Source organism: Mugil cephalus, chromosome 1, assembly GCF_022458985.1.
Source record: "Mugil cephalus isolate CIBA_MC_2020 chromosome 1, CIBA_Mcephalus_1.1, whole genome shotgun sequence".
In the NCBI taxonomy this organism is placed as follows: Eukaryota; Metazoa; Chordata; class Actinopteri; order Mugiliformes; family Mugilidae; genus Mugil; species Mugil cephalus.
Window position 1 is genome coordinate 52733492 of NC_061770.1, and position 17421 is coordinate 52750912.

The 17421-nt window shown below is 41.3% G+C and overlaps 1 protein-coding gene and 1 pseudogene across 4 annotated transcripts in view; both read right to left on the reverse strand.

Moving 5' to 3' along the window:
• Nucleotides 1–17421, reverse strand: part of dachb (dachshund b) — a 142417-nt gene that overhangs the window by 18487 nt on the left and 106509 nt on the right. For 2 of the 4 annotated variants that reach the window (XM_047581478.1, XM_047581462.1), the window contains exons 5-7: nt 7557–7726; nt 6833–6938; nt 2019–2093 (exon numbers count right to left, since the gene is read on the reverse strand). In XM_047581478.1, the coding sequence (XP_047437434.1) occupies nt 2019–2093; nt 6833–6938; nt 7557–7726 (351 nt within the window). Of the gene's footprint in view, nt 1–2018; nt 2097–6832; nt 6939–7556; nt 7727–17421 lie in introns of all 4 variants that reach the window. The other 2 variants (XM_047581470.1, XM_047581452.1) reach the window with 1 other exon arrangement.
• Nucleotides 2143–4001, reverse strand: LOC125005852 (annotated as a pseudogene).

Genomic DNA, 17421 nt, shown 5'->3' on the forward strand with positions numbered 1-17421 from the left:
CAGGTTTGAAATAAACTGGGATGTGGTGTTTACCAAAAATTCTCCTCAGTTTCTCTGATACACCAGCTATGTAGGGGATGGTGATGTTCTTCTTTTTGCTGTGCTCCTCTTCCCTGTCCTTCCTGGGATATCCTTTTGAGCCTTTGACAAAGGCCCAGTTGGGATATCCACATGTTTTGAGGGTTTGTTTAATGTGTTTTCCCTCCTTGTCCTTGCCCTCCTGTCTAGTGGGAACAGTCTGTGCTCTTCTTCATTTGGTGCGTATTGAAGAAGATCAAAGCCTCAACATAGAAGTATATAGAAAACCCACGCACACCAATCAACACTTGTTATTTGACTCACACCACCCTCTGGGCTGGCTTTATGTAATGATAGACAAAAGAGTAATATCAATGTAGTCATAAATGTCATCTGAGCACTGTGGAGTAGGACTATCCATTGCAGATTAATTTTTTTCCTGTATTAGTGGAAACATACCACATATTGAAATCAAAATGGCGTGCCACCAGACACATATTCTGAAAAGAATTGTGATGACCATATCATATCACTTTGCAAGAAACCCTTATTGCCAAACTATCCCTTGTAGAGTCACTTTGCTCAAAATGCTTTGGAGATGTAAGGTTTTCAACTGTGGTCGCAGGCACATGCATCAAACTGTATAAAATGATCATATTTACTAAGGTATAAAAGTCAGTCAAGCAGCATCAGAGAAATCAATTACAGCACACACATATATATCCAGGGGTCTTTAGTATTCAGACAATCATGTGGGGCACTAATTGGCAAGGATTAAAGACATCCTTGATTTGTGTGGGTTTGTGTGTTCACTGGGAGTGCGTCACAGTGTCTGCTTAGCCCTCAATGCCTAACACATTGACAACTGGGTTAACTCTGCTGTGAAATTAATGCTGATTAAGATGCACTCTTAACACACACAATCTCCTACCCCAATCTGCCAGTTCATCCATACCTCCTTCCAGTTTACCTTTTCCTGTCTTTTTTATAATTTTCATTCTTCAACATTTTAGCACCAGTCCCTCCTTTTTTCCTAGTCACTATTTTTTTCACTAGTTTTTTATTTATCTTTTAGTTCCCTTGATTTGACTTTACCAAGTCCACCTCTGGTCCTTTTCTTCACATCTTTTCCAACGGTTTCCCTTACACATTTTAGTAGATACAACAATCTGCTATAACATTACAACCAACTAATGTAATAGTGCAGGTCTTCCGTTTGCCCTAAAAACATCCCTGACTCTGCTGTACACCACTAGACCTCTGAAGGTGTGTTGTGGTATCTGGATTCAATATGTTAGCAGCAGATCATTTAAGTCCTGCAAATTGCAAGGTGGGGCCTTCTTGATCTGCTTTATCTTCTGTTTATATTTCTTCTTTCAACTGTGATTAATCACTGATTCATTATTTTTCATTCCTTTACTCTTTCAGTCATACTTCTCAGGGCCAGAAGTTGTGGTATACTGAAGGAAACAATAACTTTACAGAAAAAAGAAAATGAGGAAAAACTGTGATAGCAGGAATAATGAAGGACAAACAAAGACGATAGGTTAGGATTGTGGGTTTATAATACTTGAAAAAAAAATATGAAGGTGATTTGAAGTCAATACACCAAGCAATACAATTGGGGGGAAAGAATGGAAATACAAAGGGATTGGAGGACATGATGGAGAGAGGGGAGGCCCTACATGCTTTTAGTGTGTGACCTCTTGACCCCCTTTAGCCATGCCTCCTTCACTTAGCCTCCCTCCCTCTATCCATCTATCCATCTTTCTGTCTATTTCTCCCTCCCTTGTTCCTCTGATTGATAGCTTGGAGTAAAGTCATCAATAGGAGAGGCAGAACATCCTGACAATTCTGTTTCTGTGTTTGTGTGTGCATAAGTAAAGTAAATGAGGAAAGATACTGAGGACAATTTGTCAGTTGTCAGAAAATGGTTACAATTAAGCTAGGTAATAGAACGTCATACAAGCATGAGAGTGCATGTGTGTGTGCGGTCCAACCTTTGTCCTTTGTTATTTTCTTGATGGTTGCAGCAGAATTGGTCAGGGCAACATCTGAATCAACTGACACCAAAGCTGCTGAAAGAAAACACAATTACTTTGTATATCTGTGTGTAGGGATGTTCTTATCAAAGTTTTTCACTTCTTGATCTGAAGGTAAACGGTCTTGCTTTTATATAGCGCTTTTCTACCTAATCAAAGGTACTCAAAGCGCTTTTACAGTCAGAGACACATCCACCCATTCGCTCACGCAAGCACACACACGCACACACATTCACACACCAGTGCCAGAGCAACTGGGGGTTCAATGTCTTGCTCAAGCCCACTCTACCTACTGAGCCACAGCCGTCCCTTCAAAGACATTTATTTTAATATTACATGCAGCTTTCTTTCCTATTCAATTTGTGGCATTTCAACAAGATACAGTTCTAAACCATTTCCAATTTATACTTAACTGAGAAGAGGCACTCTTCTTTTTCCTGTAAAAACTTTTGCGATGGGTTTTAATCAGCATGACCAGTCCCTTAGTGGAGTGCTTTGCCTCAGAGAAGACGATCCAGGGTTAAAGGAAGACGTCAGGGAAGGGGTGGCGCGCTGCTACCGGCACACTTCTTGTTGCTGGATGTCCTGCACAACAATTAATTTCTTCTTCTGGGACCTCTCTGCAGCCTTGGTTGTCTTTCCAAAGATTTCCTTGTACTTGACAGTGTTGATGACATCAACGCCAACCGTCTTCCTCATGTAACGGACAGCGAAATGTTCCAAGGGGAGTGTAAGTGGAAGAGGGCTCCACAACCATGGGCTTCTGTGGGATCAGTTTCACAATGGCGGCATCTCCAGACTTGATGAATTTGGGGCTGTCCTCCATCTTATTGCCAGTATGATGGTCAATCTTCTCAACGAGCTCCTTGAACTTGCAAGCAATGTGAGCGGTGTGGCAGTCCAGCACTAGGGCGTATCCCTTGTTGATCTGGCCAGGGTGGTTCAGGATGATGATCTGGGCGTTGAAGTTATCAGCACCCTTGGGTGGGTCATTCTTGCTGTCACCATGATGTTGAAGCCAACGTTGTCACCAGGCACAGCTTTGGACAGAAACTTGTGGTGCATCTCAACAGACTTGACCTCAGTGGTCAGGTTCGGGGGAGCGAAGGTGATGACCATGGAGGGCTTCAGGACGCCAGTCTCATCATGGCCGACGGGTACAGTTCCAATACCACCGATTTTGTAAACATCCTGCAGGGGCAGATCCAGGGTCTTTGAGGTGGGGCAGGCAGATGGCAGGATGGCATCAAGAGCCTCCAGTGGGGTGGTTCCACTGGCATTGTCCTCCTTATGCTCAATCTTCCATCCCTTGAACCAGGGCATCTTGTCGCTGGCCTCTAGCATATTGTCTCTGTGCCATCCAGGGGTGGGGACGAAGGCAATGGTGGTGAGGTTGCAGCCGATCTTCTTGATGTAGGTGCCGACTTCCTTGGTGATTTCTTCATCCTCATTTCCTCATCTTGTTGACACCAACGATGAGCTGCTTCACGCCCAGGGTGAAGGCGAACAGAGCATGCTCAAGAGTCTGGCTGTTGTTCAGTAGACTCGTGATCAGCACAGCGCAGTCAGCCTGAGAGGTTTCAGTGATCATGTCCTTGATGAAGTTCCTGTGTCCGGGGGCATGTAGTACTTGCTGGTCTCAAACTTCCACAGAGCAACATCGATGGTAATACCACGCTCATACTCGGCCTTCAGTTTGTCCAGCAGCCAGGCATACTTGAAGGAGCCCTATCCCATCTCAGCGGTCTACTTCTTGAACTTCTCAATGGTTCTCTTGTCGATTCCTCTGCACTTGTAGATCAAGTTGTCCAGTAGAGGTGGACTTGCTGGAGTCGACATGGAGTCGACACACCACGATGGTGAGATGTTGATGTGGATCCTTTCCTTTCCCATTTTGATTTACGTTTTTTCCGGCCTAAGCTGCTGCCCCTAGCCAGGTAACAGATCGGATCTGGCCTTTTACTTTGAGTATCAGCAGATCCAAGTCCCGATCCGATCTTAAATAAATTAAATGTTTCTAACGTCTTTTTTTGTATTCTCCTAGAGTTGACTGGATTCAATCCAGTGAATAGAGTTGTCAAAGTTAATGTGGTGTGGAGAAGGTAGCGCGTACCTTGTGTTCTCTACTCCAGAAATGGAGTACAACACTGCCATAAATTCAGTCACTCTCTCTGGAATATTTTTGTTCTTGACACTATCTCCAACTTTGTTATTCTGTGTTGTTGTGTTTGATTGAATTTTGGGACTTTTTTGTAGATGTTGAATCAAGTTGGTAGTATTGAGTGACGATATCCTACTACCACCTCACCCAACATCCACATTGCAAAATTTATGAACTGCTGTGTGAGTGGCTTAATTTTCCAGAATAAAGTTCTTCCACACTGCAGACATGTTTATTCACAGATTTTGCTTTGACACTAACCCAATCCCAATTCAAACAGGAAAAAAAAAAGAAAAAAAAGTTTTAACACTACAAGGGTGTGTTTTTGGCTCATAGCACACTGAGAACAAATAACTTCAAACCACTGATTTGGTCTGATCATTTTAATGCCTGGATTCACAATATTGATCGTGTTATTTGCTATTGTTGACATTACTGCAGAATAGGTTGATTATCACAACTGATGAGTTGTTTCGTTCGTAAAATTATCAAAAGTTCAAATATTTTACGAAAGTCTTCTGATATTTTGCTTAAGACTAACAGTTTCAAAAACGGAAAATATGAAGTTAGGGAACATTGAGTAAGATAAACATTATATACAGTGGGGGAAATAAGTATTTGATCCCCTGCTGAATTTGTAAGTTTGCCCACTTCCATAGAAATGATCAGACTCTGGTTTTTATGGTTGTTTACTGGTTATGGGTATAGACAGAATATCAGTTGAAAATGCATAAAAAACACACAATCTAAAAGTTATAAATTGTTATGTATTTTATTAAGGGAAATAAGTATTTGATCCCCAAGCACAACACAAGTCAGTACTTTGTAGAGAAACCTTTGTTGGCAAGCACAGCGATGAGACGTTTCTTGTAGTTGGTCACCAGGTTTGCACACAGCGCAGGAGGGATTTTGGCCCATTCATCTTTACAGACAGTCTCTAAATCCTTCAAGTTTCTTGGCTGCCTCTTGGAAACTCGGAGCTTCAGCTCCCTCCACAGGTTTTCGATCGGGTTAAGGTCTGGAGACTGACTAGGCCACTCCATGACCTTAATATGCTTCTTCTTGAGCCACTCCTTTGTTGTCCTGGCAGTATGTTTTGGGTCATTGTCATGTTGGAAAACCCACCCACGAGGCATCTTCAGTGTTCTTGCTGAGGAAAGAAGGTTTTTGTCCAAGATGTTACAGTACATGGCTGCATTCATTGGCCCCATAATGCGGTGAAGTTGCCCTGTACCCTTTGCTGAAAAACAGCCCCAAAACATGATGTTTCCACCTCCATGCTTAACCGTGGGTATGGTGTTCTTTGGGTCATACTCACGTTTTTTCATCCTCCAAACATGGCGGGCCGAGTTAATGCCAAATAGCTCAACTTTGGTTTTGTCAGACCACAGCACTTTCTCCCAAGCCTTCTCTGAGTCATTTAGATGTTCACTGGCAAACTTAAGGCGGGCCTGTACATGTGCCTTCTTGAGCAGGGGGACCTTGCGGGCACTGCAAGAGTTCAATCCATAACGGCGCAGTGTGTTGCCAACTGTTTTCTTGGTGACGGAGGTCCCAACTGCTTCCAGATCATTAACAAGCTCCTGCCGTGTTGTTTTAGGCTGCTCCCTCACCTTTCTCATCATCATCCTCACTCCATGAGGCGAGATTTTGCGGGGAGCTCCAGACCGAGGACAGTTGATGGTCCTTTTATGGGTCTTCCACTTGCGAATAATGGCACCAATAGTTGTCACCTTCTCACCAAGCCTTTTGCTGATGGTTTTGTAACCTATACCAGCCTTGTGCAGGTCTACAATCTTGTCCCTGACATCTTTTGACAGCTCTTTGGTCTTGCCCATGGTGCTGTAGAAGTTGGAATGTAAGAAACTGATTCTTAGAGCAGGTGTGCTTTATATACATGACGAGTTAAGATCAGGAGTATTGGTAATTAGTTGACTGAGCACAGCTGTGTGCCACCTGCGCACCAGCCAATCTGTAGGAGCCTGAATTCTAAGTGAATTGTTGGGGATCAAATACTTATTTCCCTTAATAAAATACATAACAATTTATAACTTTTAGATTGTGTGTTTTTTATGCATTTTCGATTGATATTCTGTCTATACCCATAACCAGTAAACAACCATAAAAACCAGAGTCTGATCATTTCTATGGAAGTGGGCAAACTTACAAATTCAGCAGGGGATCAAATACTTATTTCCCCCACTGTATATATACATGCTGATTTAAATATTAAGTTTTGTTAGTCTGGAAGTCAGTCTAAAATGGCCTCCAGACCAAAATTTAGTGGGAAAATTTAGGTCTGAAGTTGCTCTGTTCAGAGGTTATGATGCTGCAAGTCCAATCAAACAGTTTGGATGGGCAACAAAATTATACACTTCACCTGAGAGCTGTAGAGGTCAATTTGCTTATAATTGAATGGCTGCCATTGTAGAAGTGAGCTATTCATAGCCCACTAATGTTTCTGTTTTAAAAGATAGTTAACAATGATTAAGGTGTGAATAAGTATATATTCTCGTTAGAGAAACTTTCAATTGATTTATCTTTGAATCTAAAGTATTGTATATTTTTGTTGTGTTAGGTTGTTTCAGGTTTTGTGCTGTGTGTTGCATACCAAGTCTTTCAGGTGAGCTGGAGGCCGAGCTGCTGGGCTGTGACTGTAGAGGAGTGTTGTTTTCATCAACAGATGGAGAAAGAGAAGGACTGTCACAAAGTCTTTCCTAATGAATTAGGGAGAGACAATGAATGAATGTAGGTGAAGAGGTTCAAGATGACATAGAAATACAGTTTTCATTTTTGTCAAAACGAGAAATCCAAAAATCAGAGAAGCTCAATTACTTCAGACATAAATGTCTAAGTCTAAAATTGCACATTACCAGGAAAAAGACGAACTGAGATGTAAAATGGGACAAAATGAAAAAGGAGATGCATTATAATTTGCCAAATCCAAAGGATGTGCTTTCAAACACCCAGCATCATGTGACAAAGAGCTCAAAATTCCGACACATTTAATGAAAAAGGAGCAGGGCTCTTTTTTCTGGAAAAGGCAAATCAGAGGCATAAGGAGTCAAAATCCATCCCTCTATTCATGCTGTCCATTTTCACTTTCTTATCCAAGGTCAGGTCACAGGGTCAACAGGCTAAGTAAGGGCTGTCATTGATTAACAATGCTCTTTCAGATAAGCAAACACTGCAAAAAAAGGAATTTCAAGAAAGCAAAAAATCCTTGTTTCATCTTATATTTTGTGAGACAAGAACTTCTTGCTTATATGAATATATCAAAGAAAAAGCCAGACAGAAATGGAATAAGAAAGGATCCTCGGTGGTTTCTGTGTTACCTTGATGACAGGCTCACGGTGTACATGAGTTTGTATCTGCTGGGCTGCAGCGGCCATGTTGGCAATGGTATTGAGGTGGTTCATCTGTGACATTGCCATGGCAACAGATGCGGGTGGTAGTCCCATGGGCAGCAAAGGGTGGGGCATCATCATGAATGGCAGATCCAACCCTGAGAGGACAGTAACTTTGGTTAGCAAGTCATCAGTTTAAATGAAGTGAAATGAGGAGAAAACACATCATGACACTAAAGCCTTGTTCTTTTTGTGGCTTGGGGTTCAAACTTAAGGACTGGACATACTACCATCAACTGTCCAGCTGTGATGTCATCTCTCATATTTGGTGTAATAATAATAATAATAATAATAAATTTTATTTGTCTGCGCCTTTGAAGAACCCAAGGTCACCTTTACACATAAGAACAACAACAAAAAAAAAAATACAGATATAAAATACAATAGCACATAATATAAATACATACAAACAAAATACAGTGTGGCTAGAAAATAGATAAGGTGGATAAAACAGTTAGGGGACAGAATATTGTAGGGAGTAGGATAACTTAAAAAGGGCATTTATGAGGATTTCGGTAGAGTGCTGGGTGAGGGAGAGACGGAGTCTGGAGATATTGCAGAAGAGGAAAAAGGCTGCACGTGAGAATGAGAGGGTACTGTCCAAAACAACACCAAGACTTTTAACTGTGGATGAAGTGGGGACCAAACAGCCATCAATGAGAATACTGAGGGGGTGGGATTTGGAGAGTGATGATTTGGATCCGACGAGAAGAATTACACTTTTATTGCCATTGAGTTTAGCTTATTGTTTGACATCCAGTTTGTGATGGTTTGCAGGCAGTCCACGAGGGCAGTAGGTGGTGATATGGTGTCCAGTTTGGTGGTGATGTAGATGTGGGTTTCGGCATAACAGTGAAAGTGGATACCAAATTGATGGTAGATATTGACGGTATTGATATTGGGGGAGGATATAGATGATAAAGAGTAGGGGACTGAGGAAAGAACCTTGTGGAACACCACGAGGGAGTGGTGAGGGTGATTATCTGGAACCACTGAAGGGGAATGCCAGAGACCCTAGTGCCGGCCAAACGATCTAAGAGGATGTTGTGAGATATTGTTTCGAAGGCAGCACTGAGGTCTAGGAGTATAAGGATGGTGAGTAGGCCAGAATCTGCTACTAAAAGAAGGACGTTTGTAATTTGAGTGAGGGCTGTTTCTGTGCTGTGGTTGGGTTAGAAACCAGACTGGAAAGGCTCAAGGAGGTTATTGTTTGATAGATGGTCTTGAAGTTGGCAGGCTACTGTACGTTCAATAACTTTTGAGATGAATGGGAGGTTTGAGATAGGGCTACAGTTATTGAATTAATTGGGGTCAAGGCCAGGTTTCTTTAATATGGGTGTGACTGAGGCAGTTTTGAGTAGGGAGGGAACAATACCATTTGACAGGGAGGAGTGCACAATTTGAGTGATGAGTGAGGAGAGTGTGGGGAGACAGGCCTTAACCAATGTGGCAGGAAGTGGATCAAGTATAGAAGTACAGTGGTGCTTGAAAACATTTTAGAATTTTCTATATTTCTGCATAAATATGGCAGATTTTCACACAAGTCCTAAAAGTAGATAAAGAGAGCCTAGTTAAACAAATGAGACAAAAATATTATACTTGGTCATTTATTTATTGATGAAAATGATTCAATATTACATATTAGTGAGTGGCAAAAGTATGTGAACCTTAGCTTTCAGTATCTGGTGTGACCCCCCTGTTTAGCAATAACTATCACGAAACGTTTCCGGTAACTTCCCTGCGTACCGCCTTGGAGGAATTTTAGCCCATTCCGCCGTACAGAACAGCTTGAACTCTGGGATGCTGGTGGGTTTCCTCACATTAACTGCTTGCTTCAGATCCTTCCACAACATTTCGATTGGATTAAGGTCAGAACTTACTTGCCCATCCCAAAACATTAACTTTGTTCTTCTTTAATCATTCTTTGGTAGAATGGCTTGTTTGCTTAGGGTCATTGTCTTGCTGCATGATCAACCTTCTCTTGAGATTCAGTTCATTGACAGACTTCCTAACATTTTCCTTTAGAATTCTCTGATATAATTCTGAATTCATTGTTCCATCAATGATGGCATGCCGTCCTGGCCCAGATGCAGCAAAACAAGCCCAAACATGATACTACCCCCACCATGTTTCACAGATGGGATAGAGTTCTTATGCTGGAATGCAGTGTTTTCCTTTTTCCAAACTCAACGCTTTTCTGTTAAACCAAAAACGTTCTATTTTGGTCTCATCCGTCCACAAAACATTCTTCCAATAGCCTTCTGGCTTGTCCACATGATCTTTGGCAAACTGCAGACGAGCAGCAATGTTGTTTTTGGAGAGCAGTGGCTTTCTTCTTGCAACCCTGCCATGCACACCATTGTTGTTCAGTGTTTTTCTGATGGTGGACTCGTTAACATTAACAATAGCCCATGTGAGCGATGCCTTCAGTTGCTTAGAAGTTACCCTGGGGTACTTTATGACCTCGCCAACTATTACGTGCCTTGCTCTTGGAGTGATCTTTGTTGGTCGACCACTCCTGGGAAGGCTAACAATGGTCTTGAATTTGTGCATAATCCGTCTGACTGTGGATTGGTGGAGTCCAAAGTCTTTAGAGATGGTTTTGTAACTTTTTCCAACCTGATGAGCATCAACTCTTTTTCTGAGGTCTTCAGAAATCTTCTTTGTTCATGCCATGATACACTTCCACAAACGTGTTGTGAAGAGCAGACTTTGATGGATCCCAGTCCTTTAAATGGAACAGGGTGCCCACTCACACCTGATTCTCATCCCATTGATTGAAAACTTTAATTTCACTTTCAAATTAACTGCTAAACCTAGAGGTTCACATACTTTTGCCACTCAGTTATACGTAATATTGGATAATTTTCCTCAATAAATAAATGACCAAGTATAATATTTGTGTCTCATTTGTTTAACTTTTAGGACTTGCGTGAAAATCTGATGATGTTTTACGCCATATTTATGCAGAAATATAGAAAATTCTAAAGGGTTCACAAACTTTCAAGCACCACTGTACCAGGAAGGCATGAGAAGTTGAGATATGTGTGGGAATTTGAGGGAAGATGGAAGGCAGATAGAGTACTGGTGGGCCAGACAGAAGCATTGAGCCAAGGAGTGTCTGACTGAGAAGACAGGCAGGGGGTGAGATGGTGATGTATGGAGTGAACTTTGTGATTAATAAAGTACAAGAATTGCTGACACTGCAGGGCTGTTGTGAAGCGGGTGGCAGATTCCTTGGGCTTGAGTAGTTTATTTAGTGTGGAGAATAGAATCGTCATATTGTTTCTGTCATGGTGGATGATGTTGGACTAGAAGGCAGATTTGGCAGCATTTAAAGCAGTCTTGTAGGAGGTGATGTGGTCCGGGTACATTTGAAGGTGAACAGTAAGTCCAGTTTTCTTGGCACTCAAGGCGGCGACCATATGTTTTGAGTTGGCAGAGTTCTGAGGTGAACCATGAAGCAGTCCTAGAGAAAGTCACTGTACGGGTTTTTGTTAGAGCCAGGGTGTCTAGTGCAGTAAGTAGTGTGCTGTTGTAATGGTCAACATGTTCAGTAACAGAGAGAAGGTGTGGATGAGAAATTGACATAGAAATGAATCTGTTAAGTTCTGTGATATTGATGTTCTAAATATTACGGAAGGACATGATACGGTCTTGATGGAATTTGGAGACAGGAAGGTTGACATCAAAAGTTAAGAATTTGTGATCTGATAATGGGAGTTCTGGACAGGAAAGATTAAATGGGACAATACCAGAGCAGCTGATCATGTCTAACATATGGCCCTTATTGTGTCTGGACCAAAAGATTGCACTTAAGCCCCTTTCACATCGATGTGAAAGAGGTGACCCGGGTCACTGACCCGGCAATCGACCTGGGATTTTTTTATTTTATTTTTTTTTACAGGATTGCTGCATCGACCTGGGTTTTTTGCTCTGTTTATGCATTGGCCTGTTATTCTGATTTTATTACTCGATGGCCTGACAGACTGTATAATTGTAGAAGCTTCAGCTCAAAAACAACTTTTGGTCTACTCCCATAAAGACTGATCTCTGAAGGAGATTTTGTTTTTGTTTTTTTTCAATCAAGCAAATCAAATGTGTTGTTACACATCATGTGTGACTGTGTCTATATATAGATTCTACAGCGATATCCCACACTTTTAACGATCATGGCAGCACCCTGCATCCATGGAGAAGAGGAGATTTGGCGTCAGATATCGGGCACAGTGTGAGACACAGTGATTTATTTCAAATATCAGCAGCCTTTTGAAACAGTGGGGGTTTGCCTGGCCCATTCTTCAGGTCAACAACAAACTGAAACTGTTTAAAAATGACACCATGGCGCTAATTGTTTATCTGCAATGTATGCGATGGCGTATGGGAGGGGAAAAAACAGGCACACAGCTTTCACAGCAAGAGGTCCGACCTGGGACTTCTGCTGATGTGCACCAAAGGCGAGTCGACCCACGTCTGAAAATGCCGGGTCCGGGATTTCCGATATGAAAGCAATATTAGACGCACCACAAAGACTACAGTAAAGTACTATAGCCCATCTTTATCAGGAGTGAATTAAATTTGCGAATTCAATGGTAAATTAAGAGATCTATGTCAAATTGGAAAATCCTCCTACAGTGAAATGGATGACTAAGAACCTTCACAGAAAGTTGCACTTGAACACACCACAGAGTCTACAGCTATTATCCTGTGCTTGTGTATACGGGAATAACTCTTCATACCAACAGTCAGCAGAAGTCTGCATTTGTCTTTCAAAGGGTACACAGGAAGAGCTCCTATTAGCTGGGAGACCAGGAAGCTAGGAAGGACTCTCCTGGGGATCTGACTCGTGCCAACAGTACAGAATAGCCCATCAAAATTAGGAAAATGGACGACAGTACACTTGGCGATAAAAAACAGATAAAAAAAACACTCTGCTAAAAGCGCATTAATATGAATCTTCATTGGGTAGGAGATTAACTTAGTTTAGCATTAACACTGGAGATGTTACTGCTTCAACTCAAGAAACTGTTCCGTGCATCAAACCTTGCTTATCTTTTTATGTCTTCAAATACAGCCAAAGCTAGCTGTTTTCCAACACCTTCCAGCTGTATGGTAAAATCTGAGAAAAGGAGGTTGTAGCTTCCATTTTGTCATTGTTTAGACAAAAAGGATGGTATCAATCTCATCTAACTCTCTGCAAGACAATAAAGTTACTTGTCACCTCATTGCACCAACAAAATCATTTTAATACAACATCCTTGCAGTAAATGGTTTCGACATGAAGGTTTTAGTATTCAGCATTAGTTTAAAATAATGAAGAGCTGTTTATTCAACTGTGTTCTCATTTGAGGTGGTTGTATGTTGTAGTAGTATTGAATTGCATAGGGTTGTGTATGTGTTCCTGTGTTCCTGTTCTTTTGGCATTTTATTCAGAGGGCTAGGTTAAATAACGCACCATTGTTATATGAGAATACCTTCACGAGTGTGCAGTGTAATGAAAAGGCAAGATAGTGTAGACAGCAAAATGACTGATGTGATGAAAAATCTGAACTCGTCAAATCAAGTGTTTTTTGTTGTTTTTGTATTTCCGCTAAAGTTGTGGCAGATTGAGAACAAAAAGAAAAAATAACTTGCTTTAGCTAGAAACATAGAATTATCAGATTGCTAGTGCTGAACCATGTTTGACAGATTCTGCCCTGGTAGCAGAATAAGTTGCATAGTAAGAATGATCTCTCTGATTGGCTGATCAGTTCAGCCAACGAGTGCATGAGAGTTGAGGCTGATGGTAACAAAGGACAAACAGAGGGTTCTTCACATTCTTCATCTCATGTATGACAGTTTGTAGCTCTTCCTTGCTTTTCTAGTCTCTCATCCTAATCTCCCAGCTAATAGTTGCCCTTCCTAATCTCCCAGCTAATAGTAGCTTTTCCTAGCTTCCTAGCTAATGGTAGCCTTTCGAAAATAAATTTTTGTAAAATAGATTTTTGTGACAGGGCGGCACAGCAGCTCTGTGGTTAGCACTGATGCCTCCCAGTGAGTCCAGCATGGGCGTTTCTGGGTGGAGTTTGCATATTCTCCCTGTGTCTGCGTGGGCTTTCTCAGGGTACTCGGCTTCCTCCCGACTCCAAAGACATGCTCGATAGGTTAATGGTAAATTGACCCTAGGTGAGTGTGAGTGGTTGTTTGTCTCTGTGTTAGCCCTAGGAAGGACTGGCAACCTGTCCTGGGTGTACACCACCTCTCGTTCAATGACAGCTTGGATAGGCTCCAGCAATCCCCGTGATCCAAGTGAGGATGAGTGGTAGTAGAAGATGAGATGAGATGAGAATTTTTTGTGATAAAAACATAGGATGTGACACAATGGCGATCACCAGTTGCCATGCCAACTGCTTGGTAAAGCGGGTGTTGTGGGACTGTGAGAGTTGTAAAACCTATTTTTGAAAATAGGCTCATTGTATAATGCAAAATTTCCTTGTAGCTGGTGGAGGTAGAGCATAGCGGTCCCAGGCAAACCACCTACTTCTAAATGCTTGGACAAGTCCAAGGAGCTGCTCATTGAATTCAGGAGGAAGAGGACAGCAGCGGAGCCCATCATCACCATCCAGGGCCTGGAGGTGGAAGTAGCGGACCGCAACAAGTACCTGGGAGTCTACATGAACAACAGGCTGGACTGGAGGGACAACAGTGATGCTGTGTACAAGAAGGGCCTGAGTAGAATCTACTTTCTGAGGAAGCTCAATGTATGCAGCAAGTAGCTAGAGTCTTTCTACCAGTCTGTTGTAGTGAGTGCCCTGTACTTTGCAGTGGTTTTGGGGGAGAGTAGTACCAGCAAAAAAGACGTCAGTAGGATCAATATCTGAAAGGCTGGAGACAGTTGGAGACATTTGTCTCAGTGAGTGACAGAATTTCACTGGATAAACTGCTCTCCATTATGGACAATCCATCCCATCCACTACACCAAACACTAGAGGGGCAGAAAAGCTCATTCTCCAGCAGACCGATTCAGCTCCGCTCCCATAGTGAACACTACAGAACTTCTTTTATTCCTTACTCTATCCAGCTGTATACCACCTGATCTTTTTGTAACAATTGAGCAACTATGACTGTGGTGGCAACCTTTCAAAAGGTGAACTGAAAGCTTGGTGAAGATGAATCACAGTTCAACAAATAAAGCACATGCAGAGATTCTGGATTCTTCAGAAAAACGATTCCTCTTAAGGCAACCCTTTACATGGTCCCGCTTGCTTCTTTCTTGCATGAGTGAAAGATACTCCCTTTTGCTTTTAACTGAAGTAAATGGTTGCAATACTTGGTGAAGACACAGCCCCAAAAAGATGGACTCTCATTCTGTAGAGCTGGAGATGCACTGTTACTAACCACCGAACACCTGCTTAATGAGCTAGAGGTTAGCATGCATGCCTGGCCTCACTGTAACATGAAAGTGAGTAACGGCAGTAAACAGTATGTTTGGCTTGACGTTTTGGCTGAGTGAGACGAGTCATGCACTTTGTAACCATAGATATAAAACGTGATAAGATGATGCTAATGGTTCGGAGTTACTAGCTAGCATGCTAAAGTGGTGCTAACGCTGCACTGTGCCTTACTGTTGCATGTTCTAATATTTGTGGTGCAATTTTGAAAATAAATGTTTTTGAACTGCCAAACATGACTACCTTTTTTTATTTTTTGTAGGATTATATAAGCATTATATTGACACCTTTTAAGTGTTATGGGGGTAACACCTGTGTAGTTAGGAAATGTAAAATAGTCCTCTGATAGAGTTAATTGCTAATACTACATAAAAACACTGGTTAGTGTTAGGCAGTGTTCAATTTAACTACAAGAGTCAAATTCACACTACAACTTAGTGTAAAGGTACCAACACTTGAAAAAGTGTTAAATTAACACTCACGATAAACTCTTACAGTGTTAATTTGGGTATGCTGATTTTATTGTATACTGTGGCAATTCAGAGTTAAACTGTTTGAGGTAAAAGAGCCTCTCCTGGTCATTTTTTGTCCTTGATGACATGTTCAAATGTATGAATAAAGGACTGATATATCAGTGGGTTCCCATCATACACTTTGATCTCCCTTGCAGGAAGTAAAGACAGGTTTCGTTGTGAAATTCAGCAATGTCACTTGTTCTGCAGGTGAGCTGCGCTGTGTTCCTGTTCTCAACTCTCCTGAGGGCTGCAGTTTCTTTGAATAGCTCAAAACAGTGCTCTGAAGTGGGGTTTTTGGCACAGTACCTAATTGCACAAATTCCCCCTCTGTGCCAACAGTTCCTGTGGTTATTTGATGCATCATAATATTAATTTGTGGCATCACTTTGAATTTCACAAGGTCCAGCCTTCTCAAGTAGGACCTTTATTTTGGCGTTTGATGCTGCCAGTTTTTCTATTCAGTTTCACTTCCTCCAGTTTGGATTTCAGTTTCATTTGCTCCAATTCAAGTGTGTGTTTGTCTCTTAATGCAGTCATTGTGGCCTGCAGTGCTGCCTGTTCAGCCTTGGCCCTTTTATATTGGAAAGTTAAGAAGAAGCAGAGGTCTTTGATCCACATTTTGAATGTTTGAAAGTATTTATGACACATTTGAAATGCTGTCCTGTGGACCAACTTTTCCTCGAGCAGTATGTTCCAATTTTTATGATTACACCTCTTAAATAAAATGGTTTATGGTGGTTATCCTGGGTTCATACCATTGAATGTGATCGTTTCGTTCTCCCCCTCATATAACAGCATTTGCAAAGACATATGAGCATTTTTGAATCCATTCACAACTTCTTTAAAGTTTTCAAAACAGTTACTCAGTTCATCAAAATGTTTATTGTTCACCATCAAAGGTTTAATTTCATTCATTTTTTGAGTACATATTTCCAGTCTAGCTTTCCATGCTGCAATGCACATGTTTAACAACTCATCCGCTTCACCTGCACTCTCAGGAATTTCACTCATTTTCACATATCGATCCAGTAATTTGTTTTCATTTATTTATTCATCATCTTCCGTCGGTCAGCACTTTCATGCTTTCATGCTGAAATTTCTAAAGCACACCAAACTTTCTGAGCAATGTCATGTGGTTGAAAGAGGCGCTTGTTGATTGGACAATGAAGTGGACTGTCCAAAGAAACAAACTTTTGTTGTAATCGTTTCACCTCTACCTCCAGTTATTTCACTGATTTTCACAAATGACCTAGTTATTTGTTTTCATTTATTTATTCATCGGCTTCTGTTGTTAAGCACTGATTTAACACAGACTTAATCTGATCACTTCCGCATATATATCGATCCAACACATTTGGAGCGCTACTGCGCATTTCGTTCATAAATTCGAACAGCTGATTTACTATTCACGTCCACTGGGGATGTCTCCTGTCCTTAAGCCCTCCTATGCAGCTGAGTTTATTGTTTGATGTCTTGTGATGACTTGTGGTGAAGGCTTGGTGGAGGTGACCCATGGTTCAAAAAATAAAGACCTCTGAGAGATTCTGGTTTCTTTTCTTCATCAATTATTTACTAGATGACGGACAACAAAAAATCCCTGCAGTTGACTTTACTCAAAAAAACAAAAAATTGTTATATATTACTATCAAAACAAACCGAATTACTAAGACCTGTGGTCATCAAACTGTTCAACCTCTCTTAACTTAAGACACAAGGCTCTACACATATGGAAGTTTTTCTGTGCCATCAGAGTTTGAATATAAATTGCTAGGTGAATGTAGTTTACATAAAAAAATCAACAAAATCAGCCTCAAAGACACAACCTCAGACAATTCAACCTCAAAAGTT